Source organism: Cryptotermes secundus, unplaced genomic scaffold, assembly GCF_002891405.2.
Source record: "Cryptotermes secundus unplaced genomic scaffold, Csec_1.0 scaffold291, whole genome shotgun sequence".
NCBI classification, from domain to species: Eukaryota; Metazoa; Arthropoda; class Insecta; order Blattodea; family Kalotermitidae; genus Cryptotermes; species Cryptotermes secundus.
The window spans coordinates 350,397-374,219 of NW_019731571.1; the positions used below are offsets into that span (position 1 = coordinate 350,397).

The 23,823-nt window shown below is 41.2% G+C and overlaps 1 protein-coding gene and 1 long non-coding RNA gene across 5 annotated transcripts in view; one reads left to right on the top strand and one right to left on the bottom strand.

The window, feature by feature from the left end:
• The first annotated feature begins 6,392 nt into the window (after nt 1-6,392).
• LOC117282532 lies at nt 6,393-9,590 on the top strand. Of its 2 annotated transcripts, none has more exons than XR_004513298.1 (2): nt 6,393-6,513; nt 8,378-9,590. It is a non-coding gene; the product is annotated as an uncharacterized LOC117282532 (long non-coding RNA). The 2 variants fall into 2 exon arrangements; XR_004513299.1 differs by lacking the exon at nt 6,393-6,513 and adding an exon at nt 6,520-6,768.
• An 11,336-nt stretch (nt 9,591-20,926) lies between these two features.
• The window catches only part of LOC111867112 (orexin receptor type 1-like), a 266,602-nt gene continuing 263,705 nt past the window's right edge, over nt 20,927-23,823 (bottom strand). For 2 of the 3 annotated variants that reach the window (XM_023856643.2, XM_023856642.2), the window contains one exon: nt 23,574-23,649. Coding sequence is in view for 1 of the 3 variants with exons in the window: in XM_033752545.1 (XP_033608436.1) it covers nt 23,429-23,649 (221 nt within the window). In the remaining 2 variants the exon portion in view is untranslated. Of the gene's footprint in view, nt 23,650-23,823 lie in introns of all 3 variants that reach the window. The other variant, XM_033752545.1, reaches the window with a different exon arrangement.

Genomic DNA, 23,823 nt, shown 5'->3' on the forward strand with positions numbered 1-23,823 from the left:
AGATGTGTTATGTTCATAGTATGTTCATTTCTATCATATGTTCTCTTGTAACGGCAGACATGTCCCTCTGCTTCATTACATCTAGAAATTCCATTAGTCGATAATTTAACATGTACATGAATGTATATATTTGACAATATGTGACATCTATTAGCATCACTGAGAATAATATTGCCACGAGGAAACATTTCCGGGCGAAACTCATGTGTATAAAAATTAAAATCTTTTTACAAGCTAATTTCCACAAGTGATAAATATAAAATAAAAACCCGTACAAAATCTCCGTACATAATACCTCATGTCATTTTTCCACAGTACGTTACCTTGGCAACGGAATCGATTGTTTCTCAGTAGACTATTGTTGGCTGCCAAACACCGAACAACAGTGACATGAGCCCTGTGCGTTCCATTAAAAAGAAATTGTGGGAAGATTATTAAAGAAGAAAGTTACAACCGTATAATTTGGGATGGAGGCGTGTAAAATGGGCCTGTGGAACGAAACAGGTTTCCTTAAATTTTCTCTTATTATTCGCTAGAAAATATAACGACGCAAATGTTGAATGAAATTTTCAAATATTAAATAAAATTAAGGGTGCTAATAACTATATAAAACACACAAATTTGGCACACAAACTTGCTATTGCAGAAACATGTCTCATCAAAAACGTTGTGCAGACAATAAATAAATTCAACAAAATAATTGGCTGATCATAATAGGTTGACAAATAGGCAATGTGAATAAAATGATGAATATCAGTTAGAGCACATTTCTTCATGTGCACATGCATCACAGAAGTACGTACTAATCCCCGCCAGTGTTCATGTCACCAGTTTCTGTACCTCTCGTGCTGAATCCAGACTTCCTCCTACCTCTCTCCACAGGGAAGCCGACAGTTCCCCTCAGTATCTTCGCCTCTTTTGGGCCACAGATTTCCTTCATGCAGACAAAATTTTCGTTTTCGGTTTATCTCCCGAAAAAACCAACTACGTTGCGCCCATTCAGAAGTTCCTAATGTAGCGTCCTAATTTGCATCGCACCAGATGCTCTGTGTTTCCTTCCCGACTTTGGCCTTGAACCCTCACAGGTTTTCAAAGTTAGTGGACTAATGTTTTTACAGGAATTCATCCATTATGGTCTGGAATTTGGAGTTGTTAGCTTAGCTACATGTGTAAAACTCAATCCCATCTGCGGCTGGTTTCTCTGCTTGCATTGTCTCAGGCCGATCGGTGACCATGGAAGGAGGGAAACCATCATCTGTAAATATACAGATGTCTACAGGCCACAATCCATTATTGCTGAACGCTGTAGCGCTTGGGAACTTTGTGTCTGTTCTCCGCAGCCGGCCAACTGCGTTGCGACTACTGGTGCCACGTTCCACGCATGTAGTCACTGTCTTGAGCTGCCCTGGATGCGTGCTGTGAAAAGCCAAACACAGGGTGTGACTGTTGTGTCCATCTAAAATTAGTAACAACATTTTTTATACCGTATGAACTGAATAAATTGAAAATTCTTCCCAACCGTAGCCAGCACAAAGCTCTGGTTAATGAAACAACGCTGAGTTGTCTGCTGGTATTTTTATACACTCTGTGTGAGAGGTACACATTATGCTACAAAAATTACAAAGCCCATTTTCAGAATATCTTCAAATTTTCTTAGGAAACTTGATCCATCACAAAACATCTGACTGCAGAATGAAAGCTGAAAACCGGAAGCTGCCTTGAAAGTTGGGGTCCTCTTTCAGGGTTTGCTCGGAAATCCAGCTGCTTAATAAGAAACCAGGGAGAATATTGATTTCAGAGCTGTATGATTATTATTAAGGGCTTCTGTACTAATATTTTATTTATTAGCTATCAATAGCACAGACAAACATCGTCCATTTCAAGAAATACGTATAATTGGCAGGCCTACTTGGCTTTCTGTCGAAACATTTACCCGAAACTACTGGAACGCCAATTACTGCTCCACTAGGATGCAGCAATAAGAGCTGCTGCTCCTATCAGTTATAGCCACTAATTGGCATTCCCCTGTACATCCCGCAAGAAAGTATTCCAAAAATTGTGCTGCGAAGTGAAGCCAGTGGAGGAGCGGGCCGAGCTCTAGACTCGTGTTCGTGACGTCACTGGTTCGAATATCGGCCGCGCCACCTTCCGTCCGGACTGTGAAATTTTTGTAATTTTCCTCAGCCCTTCCAGGCAAATGTCGGGCTAGCACTTTGATTACGTCACAATGAGTCATTATGAATCCTTTCCAAATTATCTGTCACCCTACTACTTGACGCTTCAACTTTAGCTACTGACAGCGTCTAGGCTGACCCACAGAGAACATTCACAAATATAAGCACACTTCCTGTCAAGCGGTTCACGTTCTTAATATTTATCTCATAAGCGTAACTGACATATTTTACTATACTAAATCTTGTTAATGCTGCTCCGTTATTTCTTATGTTTTTATCTGTGAATTTGCTATTAATTTAGGGAACTTATCGCGTAACATTCCTAACGGTAAGTCTCGCCTTGAGTAGGCAACCTTAATGAAAGTTAGTTCTTTATATTAGACGAAATTTCAGGTACGGTGATTTTGGTACACGACATAAGAAGAAAGTAGAACTTAGTATGATTTTAATAATAACTTAATGGGATAAACCGGTATCTGTTGGTGAAGCAACCTCAAATATTATCTCTCTATCTATCTGTCTATCTTTTCGTATTGTTCACACTTGCAGCAAAGGGCATCGGCGAAACACCTTGTTTCACTTCAGTTTCTCAATCCTAAGGCAGTCGGTAGGACTCCTTGGACGGGGTATCAGCCCGTCGCATGGCCACTACCTACAGAATAAACGCAGACAAACATCCATGCCTCGAGTGGGATTCGAGCCCACGATCACAGTGTTCGAGCGCCCGAAGACATCTCATGTCTTAGACGGCGCGGCCGGCCGAAGACAACTGGCTAGAGTAGATACTGAACACTTTTTGCGCTTCATCACCAGTTGCAATATTAGCAGGTCAGCTAAGAGTTTCGTAAGCTGTTAAGTGGCAACATTTTCTCGATTATTAGAAAACAGGTTTATATTCATTTCTGACCACAATTGTTCTATTACGGCCGAGGCTAACTTGAGTTACTTAGTAAAGGGACTGAGAAGAACCGCGAGCACTTTCAGTGTACCAGCAGAGACACGGACCCGGCACATTCCAATTACCAATAGAAAGCTGCTCAATTTGACGCACCGCAGGGGGACTGGCCTTCACAAACCCTCTGGCTAACCCTAGGTCACGCTTCAGCTGGCTGTTACACTCCATCTTTCCCAGGTACATGAAGATCGATTAAATAAATAAATAATTCTCTTGACGAGAAACAGAAGAGCAGTTATGGAAAATTATATAATGCGAGGTAGATCTGGGCAGTCATTTCATACTGAAATATTAACGGTCTGTGGGCGGAACGCTGTAGTTCAGGGTAGAAACGGAAAATTGCTTGTTTTGTATGCAACCATGGAGGGGCACGAGAACTAATTTAAGGGGCAGATAAAGTACGACTCTCAACGATTATGTGAGGTAGAGCCTTGGGCGCAGTAAATGTGTGAATCTGACTTGATGTCATGTCCTTCAGCTTATGTCGGAAGACAGATTAGGGGGGGGGACAAGCCAAGCATTGCACATCCCTTCCTCTTCCTTAAAAATAAATAAAAACTGAAAAATTAGAAGACTCATTAAATATTAATAGCAAAATAAAATTTTTAGCATATTCTTCCGCCCGGAATGATCTAGGGCGATCAGTACAAATGTTTAGTCTTGAAGGATTTAAAATTAAAAGAAAGTCTGTAATCAATTTTTCTGGCTTCCCTGCTTTGGAAAACCAACGGCCCTCAGGGCCTGGAAACATCCAGGCGAGCCCTATGCTTTAGCTCGCTGAAAGTTGCCCAAGTTCTAAGATACTCCAGAACAATGCATTTACACGTATTTGAAGAACGCCGTCTTCTGGGATGTGGTGCTGTGTAGATCTTGTGTGAATCGACGTTCGGAGGAACGTATCACTTCCATCTTCAGGTTAGACAAATCCGCCAACAAGGAGCCAGCGTGGTCGAGTGTAAGCTGCTCACGCTGGTTCCTCGCTCACCGATTTTTCTACCCTACGTTCCTCCGAAATGTCGGTTAACAATACCTACACGGCGCCACATCCCACAAGACTGCTTTCTTCAGACTTGGATATCCTCTTCTATTGTGAACAGATTCTATTAAGGACCTGGGTATATGGAAGGTGTGTGTGTGTGTGTTTCTTTTTGTGGTCCTCCACGGCGACTGCTGCAAGAAAAGTTGTTTTCCGTTCGGTCCTTCCAAATGCTATATCACGAAGACTAACAGGGCAAGCCTGCAGAAAGTTGGAGTGAGTTAGGAGCTATTGCTGTTAGTGAGGGTTAGTGAGAGTTCGTGAGAAAAACGAAGAGCGCAGTGAATTTGAGGGTACACCAAGATGGCGAACGTTCTGGTATCAAGATTCTGGAAATATTGGTCACAGAAGCCAGCATCGCTGAAATCTGAAACTCACGTCATCATGGACAAATACGCAGAGGAAATTTCTGTAGTGTAACAAGTACACAAAGCACTCAGTGACACCAAGAAGCTTGCGGAAGCGGTGGAAAGCTCTGAGTCGACCTCTATTGTGGCTAGTGCGGAGAAAAGAGCAAATTTCTGTAAAGGTCTAGATGCGAAGTCTCTTTTTAACACTGTTTACATTTTTCGCAACGGTATTTTAGCAGATCAAGACAGAGCTCAATGGGGCCGAGTCAGAAGAAGACAGAATAATGACCAACACATTAAGTGTATTAGAGCTTACGAAGCGAAATTCATAGGCCCCTCCAAGTCGCTATGTAGAATGCAGACAATCAAAGTGTAAATGTTGGTGACATGTATACTGCTTATGACCGCGACAGATGACAGACCCGTCCTCTCGTCAGAGAGGCGCCCAACATCGGCTTGTCACTGAGAAACACTGGCCGACTGACCGTAGGTCATAACGTGACTTGACTTGAGAAATGCCGACTCATCCTCTTGTCTAAGAGGAGGCCCCATTTTTAAATATCTACATGTCTAAGAAATAACAAAATCTTGGCCATGGATCTCGAGGAGACCTGAAACCAGGAATGGCTGTGTTTGTGAGGACCAGCAACAAATAAGTAACAACTTAAGGAGTCGCTGTCGTGAGTTGAGAGCAGACAGTTGAGTTACTTAGATGTGTGGCAGTCGCTAGTCGGTAATGACGTGTGTAGAAGAGGTAATTATTGAGATATGTTACTAGGCAACGCCTAGTGAAGTCGTAGAAGTTGAGAGCAGACAGTTGAGTTATTTAGATGTGTGGCAGTCGCTAGTCGGTAATGACGTGTGTAGAAGAGGTAATTATTGAGATATGTTACTAGGCAACGCCTAGTGAAGTCGTAGAAGACATAGCGTGTCCTGTAGTGAGATGTAGAGGGCGCGAATTAGTATCACCGTTACAAGTGGTTGTAGTTGCGAGGTGTAAGTTTTCAATAAATCTAATTATCAATACAAACCCCCTGTCTAGTCACAAAATCGTGACAATATCACTCGGTTTCAAATATACTTTAGACAGAAATCGTGGAAATAAACCCGAACTGTCATAAATCATGTGCAGGACTGTGTGTCAAAGAACAATATAAATGTAGAACAATGGTTTTGCATTACTGTTCCTTTGTAATCTTCCAAATGAACATTGAACATGGCACATTCCTGTCTTTTCTCTTCCGTCCGACGTAGAAGACATTACCAGACATATCCATGATGAGACCGGTTTAAAACGTACAAGTAGATTTCCATGAAAGTTTCCAAATTTTTTTTTCTTAATTCCAGCAAAATGGAATGCTCTCAATGACTGAGCAGTTCTTTTTCTCACTTTCTGAAAACTAAGTACGGAAAAAAAGTAGAAGGGAACAAAAATGCATTTCACCATTCTGTTTGAGCAGACGTGTAAGTTCTTGTTGCATTTCAAGTCCTAAGCACAGGGTACTTAAAAACGGTCAGAACAATCCTAAAGATTGTGAGACGGAGAACAGTATTCTAGCAAACAGGAACACCTGTTGTGTATTAGTGAAATGGCGAAGAATGAGTTCCAATAAAAGAACTTAACCGAAATTTGGAAAAAGAAATTAGGACGAAAATATCGGCACGGTTCCTGTTTCATTTTCACTGCTGCTTTCTAGTTATAGTTTAAAAAAATAACTGTTAAGCTTACTTAATCCCATAATCGTGCTAATCAGTATTGCCAATCACTGGACAAGAAATCGATCCAGGTAATCTAATACCAGAGGAAAACAATGAAACGTATGACCAATTAATGAGAACGAAATTTCCAGTGACGTTTATTGGGAAGTTCCTTGAGCCACTAGGACGTACTTTCCATCGAGTCACTAGCGATAAAACACAGTCCGTCGCTTTGCTGGCCACGTTATCCGCACACAGCGAGGCGGACTTGTCACGAGCAGTTGCTTCTTTGTCTCGGAGGTAAGGACTGAACTCCTTTGCTGGCCACGTTATCCGCACACAGCGAGGCGGACTTGTCACGAGCAGTTGTTTCTTTGCTTCGGAGGTAAGGACTCAACTCCTTTGCTGGCCACGTTATCCGCACACAGCGAGGCGGACTTGTCACGAGCAGTTGTTTCTTTGCCTCGGAGGTAAGGACTCAACTCCTTTGCTGGCCACGTTATCCGCACACAGCGAGGCGGACTTGTCACGAGCAGTTGCTTGTTTGTCTCGGAGGTAAGGACTGTATGCACCAGCTCGTTTTACATTCAATCTAGCTGTGTGTTTTGTGTGATGTTTCAAGTAGACAGTCCTTATTGCCTTTCAGAACATTAACAGTCTCGTGTTTGTAACGAACAGCAATAAGTTTCCTGTGAGGTAAGATGTAAATACTATTTAGACGAACTTCATGCTTCCCAAAAGGACGAGCTGTCTTCAAAGCAGGAACAATTTTCTGTCCTCCCTCTCCAATAAGTAGTGTCACTCACTAACCCCACTCCACCTGACAATTTTGCATATGCAGTAGGAGACAGCCCGTTGGTCAGACGTTCTGCTGCTGAGTGTGAGGTGAGGCATTGTTTGAGAAGTAAATAAAAAAAAAGTAGAGCTATCCCTGTACCAGGCCGTGAAGGCCCATAGGGTTGTGATACGTTGAGGGTCCCACATTATCTAGACAATCGGCTCAAAGATGGCGGTAAGGTTGTCGGCCTTACGTGCTTGCCGCGCTTTACTCCCCAGGAAAATTATTTATTTAATTCCTGGTACTCATTTCTGTTAGAGGCTGAGTGAACCCCAGGGCCATATTGCGGCCGGAAGGATTAGGTCAATTGAAAAAAATCGAATGACCTCATCGGTATTTGAACCCGCGACATTCCGACTTGTATGTTTGAGAAGTAAATATTGAAAGAAATGTGTCAGTGAATATACAGTGCTTGATATAGGCGTAGAAGCCACGTAGAAAGCAAGGGCAACTCAGAGATACAGAAGATCTAGGCCTGAAATGCTAAAGAATATGGACCATTTTGCGAAGCTAATAGCTAGTCCGCTACTCAAGAAATTCAGTCTGATTGTGAAACCAATGTCCCAGAAGACTGCTTTCTTCATAGTCACCGCCGTGAAAGCCTCAAATCTTACAGTATTTATTACTGTTTTAACAAAATATAAGACTTTTCTACTAGTTCCTACCCTGAGCCATATGAATACAGTCTACAATGTCACAATTTATTTCATTAGCATCAAATTTAATATCATACTCCAATCTCTACCTAGGTCATCCAACTGGTGTTTTCCATTCCGAATTTTCATCTAAATTGTTTTATTGAGTTTTTCTTTTTTAATGTAATTCTTTCTAGCTTCGCGATACTTCCTCCATCTATCTCCAAATATTCCTCACAATAACCTGCTCTCAAAGACCCTCGATCTGTCTTCCCCCGAATGTTTTGCACCCGTTCAAAACAACTTTTAAGATGGGTCATGTGAGTAAATTAGACGATACAGAAGCTATACTCTGAATTTTCGTGTGGATAATACTAAAATATATTACACGTATCCAGGATAATGTAAAATGGTGAGGTTTTGAATTGATGGCTTGCAAACATTTGATTCTGTCACCAGAGAGCGAAAATGCAAGTGTGTTTCTAAATACTCCATTTTTCCAACGGGGAACTGCTTCCTTAAGAACATCTGTGAGCCCTGACGTCTCAAAATCATATGGGCCTCAATGGCCTGTTGCAAGGATAGCTTTACTTTTTTTGAAACGCTAAAGAGACATAAGTCCAAAGCAAAAGATAAACTTTTATGTATTCGTTTCTCAAAATAAACAGCAGTGCCCGTTGTAACATTTCAGGTAGTACACTTACATTGAAGGCGATGATATCCTTGGCGTTATCTTCATGCGTGGCCTGTTTGATGGCCTTGTGGTGTGTTGCAGTAGCTTCTGCCGACGATAAGTATCCTGTTGCTGTCGGCGGTGGAACTCCTTTACAAGAAGTTCTTGATGGCATATGGAAAATACCTTTCGTTGCAGGGATTATCATACAAATCACAGCTATTATAAACACAATCTATACATTCTTCGTCAATATTGTGCTTACGCCCCCGGCGCTTGTGATTGAGAAAGGGGGCAACTGAAATGAGGAAATGAAACAAGCCGGATACAAACAGCACAGAATAATGAATAACCCCATGCTAAGTTTGAACAAACAAGTCGAGAGTAAATCCTGCATTTCAAGACGGGTTAAGGTACCCGCCGGTAACAACTCGTTCGTTTTACTGCACGACCACTTCGCTTCTCAGTCGCCTCTTCTAGTCATGCCTCCCCTTAACTACCCAATGGGGTTGGTTTCAAGAATTAATTCGTTCAAATTTTCGTTTCCTTGTTATAAGAATTCATGAAATGTACAGAAAAACTAACATTTGTGTTCTATACTCTGAATTACTGATTGCAGCGCATAATGATATCATTCCTTAATAATCAGAGGCAAATGTGTGAAGCTGTTTGTTGCGCCCTGTTACTTCACTTACATTTACCAGTGATATCAGAGAGAATTCAAGGCCTAGGGAGGATCACTCTGCTTTCACCCGCCATGGTAACGCTGCAAGGGCACGAGATAGCAGCAAGTAAGCCCTTAAGGACAGAGGTGAGGCGAATGTACCAACTTCAAGTGGTTACTCCTCTGCTAGAAAAGTCTTGGATGTGTGCTGTACGATTGTCGGGGACATGTGCACTCGTGTCTCTTGTCAGTCCTGGGTGCACAAAGAATGAATGCGTCTCACTGGAAGAGGAGTGTGTCATAACTTGCGCCGCAGCAGCATGCGCATTACTGCATGAAACTCAATTCATTGAGTTTATTAAGTCTTCGTTTTACAAGCTGTAGGTTTACATTTCGTGTATTTTTCACGTTTTACATTATATCCTGAAAGAACAAACATGAACTGACACTTTCCACTAGAACGTGCTTTCTATGATTATATTGCTTTCTTTATGAAGACCTTCTTACCTACAAGTACCTAACTATGACTGAAACATGAGAAGTCTACATAGCAGGAAACAGTTCTCTGGAAAGAGACAAGCATTCAGAAACAAAAAGGAGGGTGCAAATCTCACACTAACATTTAACACCAGAAATCCCATTTGTATATCTGTTGATGCAAACCGAGAAACCAACACTTTCAAATATCTCGATGCCTCTGAAGTGAATGGCTTTGCTTTTTTAACATTTGTAAATAAACAAGCTACAAATGTATGTGTATTCTGGCATTTTCCATCCCTTACAGGTTTCATTATTTTATTTCTTTACCTGTTTTGTATACGTGTAAGATGTAATGTGCAAAATAAATGAATTAATAAATCAATTAAAATAAAAGTTATCTTATTTTTTCCTAGCAAAACGCGATGGAAAAGATGTGGCTATTTCTAGGCAATGTTAGATTTCAGTGGCATTCTGTTAGGTAACTCTTTTAATATCAGTAATAATCTTGAATGTACGTGTTCAGTAGCTGAAGCTTTATCTTCAGGGGAAGAAGGATTTGCATAGAAGTGTTTCTGATATGTTATTTGGTAATAAAAATAATTCTGAAGTATTTCGAGATATTAAATTAACCTCTAAGGGGTTTTGGGCATTGTCACACTTTCAGGCTAAATATGGCATCATTACGATACTGGCACAGTTGCAAAAATCTTTGTAAGAACGGAACAATAGAATTATGGGAAAAATTGGAGAATTTTGAGGATTGTGGGCTAGTGTCATATCCCAGTACAGTGTTATTTCAGAGTGGCACATGTTAAAGCTGTGCTAATGACAGCTGAGTCAGCAATCGGATAACATTTGCAATCATAGCAGAAATGTTTCCATAGTAGGTCACATGAAGATTGTAGCATGTTGACCCGTTGCTAAGTATTGTAAAGTAAAGTAAAGCTATCCCTGTACCAGGCCGTGAAGGCCCATAGGGTTGTGAGACGCTGAGAGTCCCACATTATCTAGACAATCGGCTTAGAGATGGCGGTTAGGTTGTCGGCCTTACGAGCCGGCCGCGCATTACTCCCAAGGAAAATTATTTAATTAATTCCTGGTACGCATTTCTGTTAGAGGCTGAGTCGACCCCGGAGGTCATAGTGCGGCTGGAAGGATTAGGTCAATTGAAAAAATCCAATGACCTCATCGGGACTTCAACCCGCGACCTTCCGGCTTGTACCATAGCCCCTCAACCAACTAAGCTACCGCGTGCCCCTTGCTAAGTATTGACTCTATTAGAAACGTCCGCTGCTAGGCAACGACCGCGGAATAAGCAACATACGGCAGCCGTTGCTGAGTAACTGTTTCGCGCAAAAACATGTTGCCTCGGCAAAGATTAAACCACAACAATGAGGAGCAGTGTTTCCTACGCTGTCAGTGCCGAGAGGTTATAAGCATGACTAAAATTTCGTCAGGAAGACCTCTACCTTGTGGAGGTGGGGTCCAATACCTCCACTGTAGTCTTGCGAGTTATAGGAGACGACGAAAGGGGAACCGAGTCCCTGGGGCTCTAATGGGGGCCACCCTGTTCCTGGGGGTTATAAATATGGGGGCATAGCCCTTCAGGTTGGGGGAGTCTCGAATCTGACACAGCAAAATGTGGTCACGGTTCTCGTGGGACTCGGACCTGAGAATGACTGCGCTGGCGGTGCCCAGCAGCAATTGTAAACTACAAACATACCGTCTCGTCAGGAAGGATGTTACATAAGGACTATGAAAGCAAGGATTTAGTTGAAAAAAATTGTTGGTTGTGAGTCTCAAGGGCTTGTTGCCAAGACGAACTTATTTCCAGTAAACTGCCAATCGCGAAGTAACTCTGACTAACTCTGATTTTAGTTAGGAATATTGAAATAAATTAGGATAAGGCTCAGGGAATCGACGTCTCTCGCAGTCGTCGACCGCCTGAGTCTCATCTTACACTGAATGGATAAAACATACCATTTGTAAATAGTGTAAAATATTTCGGTGTAATCATCTATAAGAAAGTTACATGGAGATACCCACACAAATAATCGAAGTCAAGGCCTTCAGGACATTTATGACAGTATATTCACTATTTAAAAGTGAGTGATTAAGTGCTAATATTAAATTGACCCTCCACAAAGTACTCATTTGGAGTACACCTACGTCTTAAAATTGCAGGGCCTACAAAACAACGTTCTCCCCACCACTGAACAATTTCCACAGCCCACCTCGGTCCGCGATTTGCGCACGGTTTTCAGCCTTTCATACGTATGATTATAATGAAATTATTGTAAAGTGTTTGCAGTAGGTACTTCCATGGCAACGCAATAACAGTGAGCCGTTGCGTAGACAACGCCGAAACGACGAACGAATCTCTCCGGAGGTAAACAACCGAAGACGCGTTGCGTAACAGCGGACTGTTGAAATAGCAGTAAGGGAACCGTGAGGAATGGCGTCCGGTATCCGGTCCGCAGAGGAGAAGACAGTCTTGGGATAACCGTGACTGAGGGCAGTCGAGATGCGGCATTGGAGCATTACGCCAGAAGTCAGGTGACACTACAAGCGGTGATAACTGCAAGGTGTGTAAGTGTGAGTGTCCAGTAAAGATTCGCTAAATCCGAGACCCACGTGAAGTTATTTGTCGCGTGACATACCCAACACGTGACATTATGCATGTAACAAGCAGAAGTCATACGAAATTCTGAAAAAAAATTATTTGCAATATTGGAAAAGGCGAAGCGCGACACAGGAAATACGTGTATAAGAGGCTTCAACTTGTCGGCGGTAAGGCGTACGGCGAATAAACAATTTATTTACAGAATACTTCTATAGAATAATACACAGTAATAAGATTACAGAAATCACAAATCACTTGAATCAAGACATAACAATCAGGTGTGTACCTACGATTTACTGTAAACTGATAAGCAGAGCGTTTGGTCAAAATATTTTCTTGAGACATATAGACACAGTCGCCTCTCAATTATTTAAACTACATTATTCTTAACAAATAAGCAAAAGTATTAAACAAGAGTTCTTAAAGTAAATATTTTACTTAAAGAAGCTAATATTATTATNTGAAATGCTAAAGAATATGGACCATTTTGCGAAGCTAATAGCTAGTCCGCTACTCAAGAAATTCAGTCTGATTGTGAAACCAATGTCCCAGAAGACTGCTTTCTTCATAGTCACCGCCGTGAAAGCCTCAAATCTTACAGTATTTATTACTGTTTTAACAAAATATAAGACTTTTCTACTAGTTCCTACCCTGAGCCATATGAATACAGTCTACAATGTCACAATTTATTTCATTAGCATCAAATTTAATATCATACTCCAATCTCTACCTAGGTCATCCAACTGGTGTTTTCCATTCCGAATTTTCATCTAAATTGTTTTATTGAGTTTTCTTTTTTAATGTAATTCTTTCTAGCTTCGCGATACTTCCTCCATCTATCTCCAAATATTCCTCACAATAACCTGCTCTCAAAGACCCTCGATCTGTCTTCCCCCGAATGTTTTGCACCCGTTCAAAACAACTTTTAAGATGGGTCATGTGAGTAAATTAGACGATACAGAAGCTATACTCTGAATTTTCGTGTGGATAATACTAAAATATATTACACGTATCCAGGATAATGTAAAATGGTGAGGTTTTGAATTGATGGCTTGCAAACATTTGATTCTGTCACCAGAGAGCGAAAATGCAAGTGTGTTTCTAAATACTCCATTTTTCCAACGGGGAACTGCTTCCTTAAGAACATCTGTGAGCCCTGACGTCTCAAAATCATATGGGCCTCAATGGCCTGTTGCAAGGATAGCTTTACTTTTTTTGAAACGCTAAAGAGACATAAGTCCAAAGCAAAAGATAAACTTTTATGTATTCGTTTCTCAAAATAAACAGCAGTGCCCGTTGTAACATTTCAGGTAGTACACTTACATTGAAGGCGATGATATCCTTGGCGTTATCTTCATGCGTGGCCTGTTTGATGGCCTTGTGGTGTGTTGCAGTAGCTTCTGCCGACGATAAGTATCCTGTTGCTGTCGGCGGTGGAACTCCTTTACAAGAAGTTCTTGATGGCATATGGAAAATACCTTTCGTTGCAGGGATTATCATACAAATCACAGCTATTATAAACACAATCTATACATTCTTCGTCAATATTGTGCTTACGCCCCCGGCGCTTGTGATTGAGAAAGGGGGCAACTGAAATGAGGAAATGAAACAAGCCGGATACAAACAGCACAGAATAATGAATAACCCCATGCTAAGTTTGAACAAACAAGTCGAGAGTAAATCCTGCATTTCAAGACGGGTTAAGGTACCCGCCGGTAACAACTCGTTCGTTTTACTGCACGACCACTTCGCTTCTCAGTCGCCTCTTCTAGTCATGCCTCCCCTTAACTACCCAATGGGGTTGGTTTCAAGAATTAATTCGTTCAAATTTTCGTTTCCTTGTTATAAGAATTCATGAAATGTACAGAAAAACTAACATTTGTGTTCTATACTCTGAATTACTGATTGCAGCGCATAATGATATCATTCCTTAATAATCAGAGGCAAATGTGTGAAGCTGTTTGTTGCGCCCTGTTACTTCACTTACATTTACCAGTGATATCAGAGAGAATTCAAGGCCTAGGGAGGATCACTCTGCTTTCACCCGCCATGGTAACGCTGCAAGGGCACGAGATAGCAGCAAGTAAGCCCTTAAGGACAGAGGTGAGGCGAATGTACCAACTTCAAGTGGTTACTCCTCTGCTAGAAAAGTCTTGGATGTGTGCTGTACGATTGTCGGGGACATGTGCACTCGTGTCTCTTGTCAGTCCTGGGTGCACAAAGAATGAATGCGTCTCACTGGAAGAGGAGTGTGTCATAACTTGCGCCGCAGCAGCATGCGCATTACTGCATGAAACTCAATTCATTGAGTTTATTAAGTCTTCGTTTTACAAGCTGTAGGTTTACATTTCGTGTATTTTTCACGTTTTACATTATATCCTGAAAGAACAAACATGAACTGACACTTTCCACTAGAACGTGCTTTCTATGATTATATTGCTTTCTTTATGAAGACCTTCTTACCTACAAGTACCTAACTATGACTGAAACATGAGAAGTCTACATAGCAGGAAACAGTTCTCTGGAAAGAGACAAGCATTCAGAAACAAAAAGGAGGGTGCAAATCTCACACTAACATTTAACACCAGAAATCCCATTTGTATATCTGTTGATGCAAACCGAGAAACCAACACTTTCAAATATCTCGATGCCTCTGAAGTGAATGGCTTTGCTTTTTTAACATTTGTAAATAAACAAGCTACAAATGTATGTGTATTCTGGCATTTTCCATCCCTTACAGGTTTCATTATTTTATTTCTTTACCTGTTTTGTATACGTGTAAGATGTAATGTGCAAAATAAATGAATTAATAAATCAATTAAAATAAAAGTTATCTTATTTTTTCCTAGCAAAACGCGATGGAAAAGATGTGGCTATTTCTAGGCAATGTTAGATTTCAGTGGCATTCTGTTAGGTAACTCTTTTAATATCAGTAATAATCTTGAATGTACGTGTTCAGTAGCTGAAGCTTTATCTTCAGGGGAAGAAGGATTTGCATAGAAGTGTTTCTGATATGTTATTTGGTAATAAAAATAATTCTGAAGTATTTCGAGATATTAAATTAACCTCTAAGGGGTTTTGGGCATTGTCACACTTTCAGGCTAAATATGGCATCATTACGATACTGGCACAGTTGCAAAAATCTTTGTAAGAACGGAACAATAGAATTATGGGAAAAATTGGAGAATTTTGAGGATTGTGGGCTAGTGTCATATCCCAGTACAGTGTTATTTCAGAGTGGCACATGTTAAAGCTGTGCTAATGACAGCTGAGTCAGCAATCGGATAACATTTGCAATCATAGCAGAAATGTTTCCATAGTAGGTCACATGAAGATTGTAGCATGTTGACCCGTTGCTAAGTATTGTAAAGTAAAGTAAAGCTATCCCTGTACCAGGCCGTGAAGGCCCATAGGGTTGTGAGACGCTGAGAGTCCCACATTATCTAGACAATCGGCTTAGAGATGGCGGTTAGGTTGTCGGCCTTACGAGCCGGCCGCGCATTACTCCCAAGGAAAATTATTTAATTAATTCCTGGTACGCATTTCTGTTAGAGGCTGAGTCGACCCCGGAGGTCATAGTGCGGCTGGAAGGATTAGGTCAATTGAAAAAATCCAATGACCTCATCGGGACTTCAACCCGCGACCTTCCGGCTTGTACCATAGCCCCTCAACCAACTAAGCTACCGCGTGCCCCTTGCTAAGTATTGACTCTATTAGAAACGTCCGCTGCTAGGCAACGACCGCGGAATAAGCAACATACGGCAGCCGTTGCTGAGTAACTGTTTCGCGCAAAAACATGTTGCCTCGGCAAAGATTAAACCACAACAATGAGGAGCAGTGTTTCCTACGCTGTCAGTGCCGAGAGGTTATAAGCATGACTAAAATTTCGTCAGGAAGACCTCTACCTTGTGGAGGTGGGGTCCAATACCTCCACTGTAGTCTTGCGAGTTATAGGAGACGACGAAAGGGGAACCGAGTCCCTGGGGCTCTAATGGGGGCCACCCTGTTCCTGGGGGTTATAAATATGGGGGCATAGCCCTTCAGGTTGGGGGAGTCTCGAATCTGACACAGCAAAATGTGGTCACGGTTCTCGTGGGACTCGGACCTGAGAATGACTGCGCTGGCGGTGCCCAGCAGCAATTGTAAACTACAAACATACCGTCTCGTCAGGAAGGATGTTACATAAGGACTATGAAAGCAAGGATTTAGTTGAAAAAAATTGTTGGTTGTGAGTCTCAAGGGCTTGTTGCCAAGACGAACTTATTTCCAGTAAACTGCCAATCGCGAAGTAACTCTGACTAACTCTGATTTTAGTTAGGAATATTGAAATAAATTAGGATAAGGCTCAGGGAATCGACGTCTCTCGCAGTCGTCGACCGCCTGAGTCTCATCTTACACTGAATGGATAAAACATACCATTTGTAAATAGTGTAAAATATTTCGGTGTAATCATCTATAAGAAAGTTACATGGAGATACCCACACAAATAATCGAAGTCAAGGCCTTCAGGACATTTATGACAGTATATTCACTATTTAAAAGTGAGTGATTAAGTGCTAATATTAAATTGACCCTCCACAAAGTACTCATTTGGAGTACACCTACGTCTTAAAATTGCAGGGCCTACAAAACAACGTTCTCCCCACCACTGAACAATTTCCACAGCCCACCTCGGTCCGCGATTTGCGCACGGTTTTCAGCCTTTCATACGTATGATTATAATGAAATTATTGTAAAGTGTTTGCAGTAGGTACTTCCATGGCAACGCAATAACAGTGAGCCGTTGCGTAGACAACGCCGAAACGACGAACGAATCTCTCCGGAGGTAAACAACCGAAGACGCGTTGCGTAACAGCGGACTGTTGAAATAGCAGTAAGGGAACCGTGAGGAATGGCGTCCGGTATCCGGTCCGCAGAGGAGAAGACAGTCTTGGGATAACCGTGACTGAGGGCAGTCGAGATGCGGCATTGGAGCATTACGCCAGAAGTCAGGTGACACTACAAGCGGTGATAACTGCAAGGTGTGTAAGTGTGAGTGTCCAGTAAAGATTCGCTAAATCCGAGACCCACGTGAAGTTATTTGTCGCGTGACATACCCAACACGTGACATTATGCATGTAACAAGCAGAAGTCATACGAAATTCTGAAAAAAAATTATTTGCAATATTGGAAAAGGCGAAGCGCGACACAGGAAATACGTGTATAAGAGGCTTCAACTTGTCGGCGGTAAGGCGTACGGCGAATAAACAATTTATTTACAGAATACTTCTATAGAATAATACACAGTAATAAGATTACAGAAATCACAAATCACTTGAATCAAGACATAACAATCAGGTGTGTACCTACGATTTACTGTAAACTGATAAGCAGAGCGTTTGGTCAAAATATTTTCTTGAGACATATAGACACAGTCGCCTCTCAATTATTTAAACTACATTATTCTTAACAAATAAGCAAAAGTATTAAACAAGAGTTCTTAAAGTAAATATTTTACTTAAAGAAGCTAATATTATTATCATTTAATAATTATATAATTATTAAATTAATTCCTGGTACTCATTTCTGTTAGAGGCTGAGTCGACCGCAGGGCCATAGCGCGGCCGGAAGGATTAGGTTAATTTGAAAAAATCCAATAACCTCATCGGGACTTGAACCCGCGACCTTCCGGCTTGTGGCATATTGCCTCAACCAACTACGCTACCGCGTATATAACATAATGTAATAACCAATTACACAGAAGTTAGTAATGGACTGCCTTACAGAACGATTGCCCTGAATATGCTGAAATCTCACAGGTGATTTGTATAAATTTACAAAAAATTTGGGAATTAGAATCAGATGGAAAGACCATTAACATTTCAATGTGGATATAATGGGTCAATGGGCTTCTATATAGATGACAATGATATGTTAGCAATATATGAGTTTAAAATGGAGTGTCTGCAATTCCTTGTTTATCCTTCCTCAATGATTTTTCAATATCATCGAACAGGTAAGAATGTTGTACATGTGAGAAGATATTTAAGAATGAGGCTTTCAGTACTACTGATACTTCTGCTATGACTGGCACTAGTACTGCTAGATATTAATAATACTTGTAGTATTGTACAAAGAACACAGTTTTAGAAAAATACTTTCGCTGTGTGGTATAGAAAGGAGCAAAGAAGTCATATATTACCTGTTCTTTATCTTTCCAATGAGAGGCGTCAATGTGGACTGAAGCATGTTATTGATCACAGACATTCTGTAACATTCCCATTAGAAATGACAAGAAGTTCGATAGGGAGTCCTTGTTGATGGAGAATGTTACTTTTCTAAGGCTAAGAAAGGTGACCGCATATATTGAGCAACTGACTGAACATTGTACTTTGCTTTCCGGTAACATACACATCTTCTATATTTGACATTCATAGCAGATCGTACGGACACCTTCAATAGTGCTCACAACATGTTTACTCTGCATAAAGACGATCTTTCAGTCTCATGCTTATGTCATAGCTTTATAGAATGAGGTAAAATATTGAAAAAATGCAATATTTAATATTTCTATATAAGAAAATAATAAATTATTTTTGCTACTGTGGCATCAAGCAGTTCATTTCCTGTTTTATGAAGAGCTTCTTGCCTTCTCGCAAGATTCCTGTGATCATTAATCGTGTGGTTCAATCTGCCCACAAAAAATAAGACATACAAAACCTGAGCTCCAAATGCAGATAACAGGAAGAGAGTCAGTCTTCTTGGATGAGCAGCCGCATCAGCACGCATGGTCACCGGAGAACAGTTTATAAATAAAAGCACATGAAATAAAAGTGACAAACTCTTCCCAAATAAATAATTTGAAAACGTTTGCATATTTACCGTGTGGGGCTGAAGCAGTGAAGTTGCTGAAGTCTTGTCTAGCAAGGGCTTCAGTAAAACCTGTGTGCACCAGGAAGCGTATGAGTACGCGTTTTCTCCGAAGTCATCTTATGATTTCAGATTATTCGTCACACAATCCAGAAATATATTATTCCAATGCCATTAAATGAGGACATATTGCTGTCGTTTTGTGTAAATTTGACTGAGAAGGAATAATTCTAAATTAAATTACACGAATACATTTTATATATATATACATATGCGCAGAACATGTGGACACCATTTGCCTCGCATTCTCAGTACATATTGAGTAGAATGCCGGCAGGATTATAAGTGTTAATCACTACACAGGCATCTTAGGTGTAGGGTAAGAACATGTCTGATGGTCATCCCCCCACCCTTCATGAGATACGTATTTCCACCACCTACCCATATATAACAGTAAATTATATAATATATATATAATATGAAGGGGGACCCCAAAAAAGAGGAATTTGTTTCTAGAAGGCGGGGTTCTTATAGTACAGCTTTCCGCCGCTAGGTAGTTGTTTGGAGCACCTTCCTGAATCAGTATTCCGGCTGGTGTCTTCAGAGAAGTTTGCGTTAGTGTTTGGTGAATTTTTCCCCAAATGACTTTTTTATAATTCCTCTATTTTTTAATAACTGATTCACACGAATAACGCGCTACTGTGAAATTTTGTTTCCTTTTGGGGAAAACAGCACCAGAAACTGCGGTTATACGACAAACTGCCTACAAGGAAGCCGCCATGAGTGATACACAAATTTACGAATGGTTCTCCCATTTCGAACGTGGTGAAGTGTCAGCTGATGATCATCCTCGAAGTGGACGTCTTTCGACCGCCCGAACTGATGAAAACGTGATAAAAATTCGTCAAATCATTCTGGAAGATGGCCGGAATTATTATTTGGAAGTTCTGAAAAGGTCGCGTAACAGTTTAAGGAGAGAACGTCCCTATTGGTGGCAAACAGGTAAATGGTTCTTTCATCAGGACAACGCGCCTGTCCACACAGCGCTGAGTGTGCAGCGATTTTTGACCAAAAATGGCATGACACCCTTGCCTCACCCCCGTACTCACCCGATCTTGCCCCGTGCGACTTTTTTATATTTCCCTGGATGAAGAGAGAGCTCAAGGAAAAACGTTTTGCTGATGTTGAAGACGTAAAGAGAAATAGACCGAACCACTAAAAGGCATCACCAGCGATGAATTTAAAAAATGTTTTGAACAATGGAAAAAAACGTTTTGACAAGTGCATTGAATCAAATAGAGAGTCCTTTGAAGGGGATTAAAGTTTTGTTATGTAAAGATATATAAATAAATTCCGTGTTTTTTGGGTCCCCTCGTATATAAATTGCATAAATTATATTGTACTCATACCTCGAAGTTGAGAACAAGTTTGAAACACTTGTTGGGGAGTGAACAGCGGATCCTGATAACCATCCGAGTTATTTATGAATGTCTGTTCAGTTATTCATAGAATTGTCATAGAAAATACTGCATTTAAGTCACCACCGGATCCCCATTTGTGAACTACAAAGTTGCTCTTTTAGATATAAAACATGTCTGAGTTCTTCTATTACATATTCTGAAAGTGAAGATTCGTTCTTTGCTTATCACATCACGTCACATTAACTTCGAGATGCTTTATCAATGCAGCACATTCACAGAATATCACACTAGGCCTCAAATAACGAGTGTAGAAAGTTAAGATCACAAGTCTTTTGGGATGTAGTACCGCGCCAGGTTGATTGGTGGATATCGATTCTGGTTTTCTAGTTCGTTTCATTCGTTCCACAATACGTTACAGCATCTGCAGCCATTCGTTCCACAATACGTTACAGCATCTGCAGCCATTCGTTCCGCAATACGTTACGGCATCTGCAGCCATTCGTCCCGCAATACGTTATAGCATCTGCAGCCATTCGTTCCACAATACGTTACAGCATCTGCAGCCATTCGTTCCACAATACGTTACAGTATCTGGAGCCATTCGTTTCACCCTAATGATCAAAGATTGTCCTACATTCACTTTAGAACAGACATTCTGTATAATTAATGTGGTATATACCGCTAGGCATGTGTAACTTTCACAAATCCTCCCATTACAACATACAGCTGAGTTTCGCTATCTTTAAAGTAAAGTGTTTAATATATGTACCATAAATTTTAAACACAAAAGCTGTGCATTTTTTTCCACACAGTGTGTTTGGGTTTCGTATTACAATAAACATCGATTAATAAACAGCAATTGGCTTTGGTAATGAAACGCATTGTGTTTTCTATGAGGCAGAAACTAAATTTTCAGATATTATTTCATTGAACATCAAAGGACTGACGTGTCTACCCATTGTTTTCTGAATAAGGTGATGTGAGCCGTCTGTTAGTGCAAGGAGTGTACCTGTGACGTCAGCAGCATTAATATGGCAGGTAATGACACAATGTGCGTGTTTTACTGATTACGCCGGAATGCGGCCAAACGTTTTACGAACGGTCGGACTCAGAATTCAGTGATTGTGTACAGGCGATAGTAAAGTTACTTTATCATGTGACTGTGTGGATAAGAATCACACCTGCAATGCACAGACAATTTTGCAAAGCATTTTCTTGTACGGAATCATATAGTTTTAAAAATATTTGAAATGTAATTATCATCTTCCTGGAGAGCTTTAATCATTGCTTATCTGTGAGAAATACCAACATTTAAGTAGCAGCACCATCTGTCGATAGGCTGAAAATGAATCCAACAATTTATGCGAGTAGAATTTAAGTATAATTAACAACAGAAGTCTTAGCCAAATAAATTAAACGCTTTGAATCGCTGATTTCAGGAACGGGAATCGCCCTCATGTTCTCATCACGCATGCGTCATAATTATTTGGTCTACATACATATACATGTATATGCTGAAATTAGAGCCCAATGAATTTTACACTTTCAAAATTCAGTTTAGTATTTATATTTACTACGTAAACAGTTCGGAAATTGTTTCTGTGTACAGTTACAGCTTGTGTCCCTGACGGGTGCATACATATGCGACAGTGAGGATGTTTCTGTGTACAGTTACAGCTTGTGTCCCTGACGGGTGCGTACATATGCGACAGTGAGCATGTTTCTGTGTACAGTTACAGCTTGTGTCCCTGACGGGTGCGTACATATGCGACAGCGAGGATGCTTCTGTGTACAGTTACAGCTTATGTCCCTGACGGGTGCGTACATATGCGACAGGATGTTTCTGTCCTGTGGTGCATACATCCGTCAAGAAAGGGAGGGGGCACACCGAAATTTCCGAGAATTGTTATCAGCCTGATTTGAACACATGTTTCTGAATGGAGCAGCCCAAATTGAGGAAACGGCAACGCGACTCGCGGAAAGACTGAGAAACTCAACTTCCTCGCAACGGAGATGCTAGTCTCCTCACAATTGCGTTGCCGCGTGGTTTCCTAGTGTCAGCCGTTCTGTAACGCGCTTCAGTGATTCATTTGTTTCCTAAGATGGCATGAAAGTCTGACGAAGCTGCTGATTTTGTTTCAGTGCAGTTAATTGAGCAAGAGCCTGGTATATACAAAAACGCCACCCAGACTATACTAGGCAGTTTAAAGTGTAAGAGCAGAACTGAGGCACCCAATGTTTTCTTTTCCTAATATTGTATTTAAGCATCCTGTTGCATTAATATTCATATTTTCCTTATGGTCGTCATGCTCTGTTCTCACGTCGTGTCAACCCATCCCAACTGCCGCCATATTATGACAGGATCAATATTATTATCTTCCATTGGATAAGGTACGTGCACGAAATTAAAAAAATACAATCATGAATTACGTCGGACGAACAAACCCACTTAAGACGATGTGAGCAACTACTCAAACATAAGTTTCCTCAGTCTGTGCCTGCTAATCTGGAAACCAGTTGCCCGATTGAAATCGGCGACATTTCTCGGAAATTGTGGTTGCGTTACGGTTGCCAGTTTCCTTGGTGTACCCTCGCCCTAAGGGTACCTCAATCCGGGTTAGGAAAAGAATGAACACATGCTACTCCCCCAACTATGAGCCTGGCAGCTACCGTTTCCAGCACGCCCGCAGTTTGTCGCTGATGTTGGAGGAGAGTGTGTAGTGTCGGCAGGGTGAGGCAGCGGCCGGCCGATTTGAATGCCACCCGTCGTGTTCATTTCTTCCCTAACCCGCGTGTAGTTCCATATATATGGAGATACAGGGCAGAATTCATATTTTAGAAGTAAATGTAACACACTAAACAGGCAGATGAATTCGCTGAACCTCAGGGTTAAAATCAAATCAATTTACTCAGACTTCGGTGGAGTCCAGCTATGCTCACTATTTCGGCATGGAACTCTTCCTGGAAGACTGCAGTTATCCCAGTTCCTCCTCCGGGTCCCACACGGAGGGCAGCCGTCTGCTCCCCCGATGTCAGTCCACGTCTGCGATAGTGGCAGAAGAGGTGATTCCACTCAGAGGAAGTATTTCTGTGCGTGCCGTGTAGCCGGTGCTGCCGCCCGCTGTGTACCGACAGATGTAAGTACTGCTGCCGGCGTGTATCGTCGACATGTTGTGACGCCGGCGTCGGGAAAAGCGTCGCTCTTTGCAGCACCAGAACCCAAATGTCCTTCTGAATTCTTTCCGGAACTTTCCTGAGATTTAGAAAAATAACGTTAAGAACAGGACTCTCAAATAATAAGCAATTTCTCTGCGCCTGTGATCTGAAAACAAGAATTACTCATATAATTCGGGCCAGTTAAACTTTTAAGAATTCAGATATTTGTAACAGCATGCAGGAAGCTGGCGATGAATACGACATAAGAACT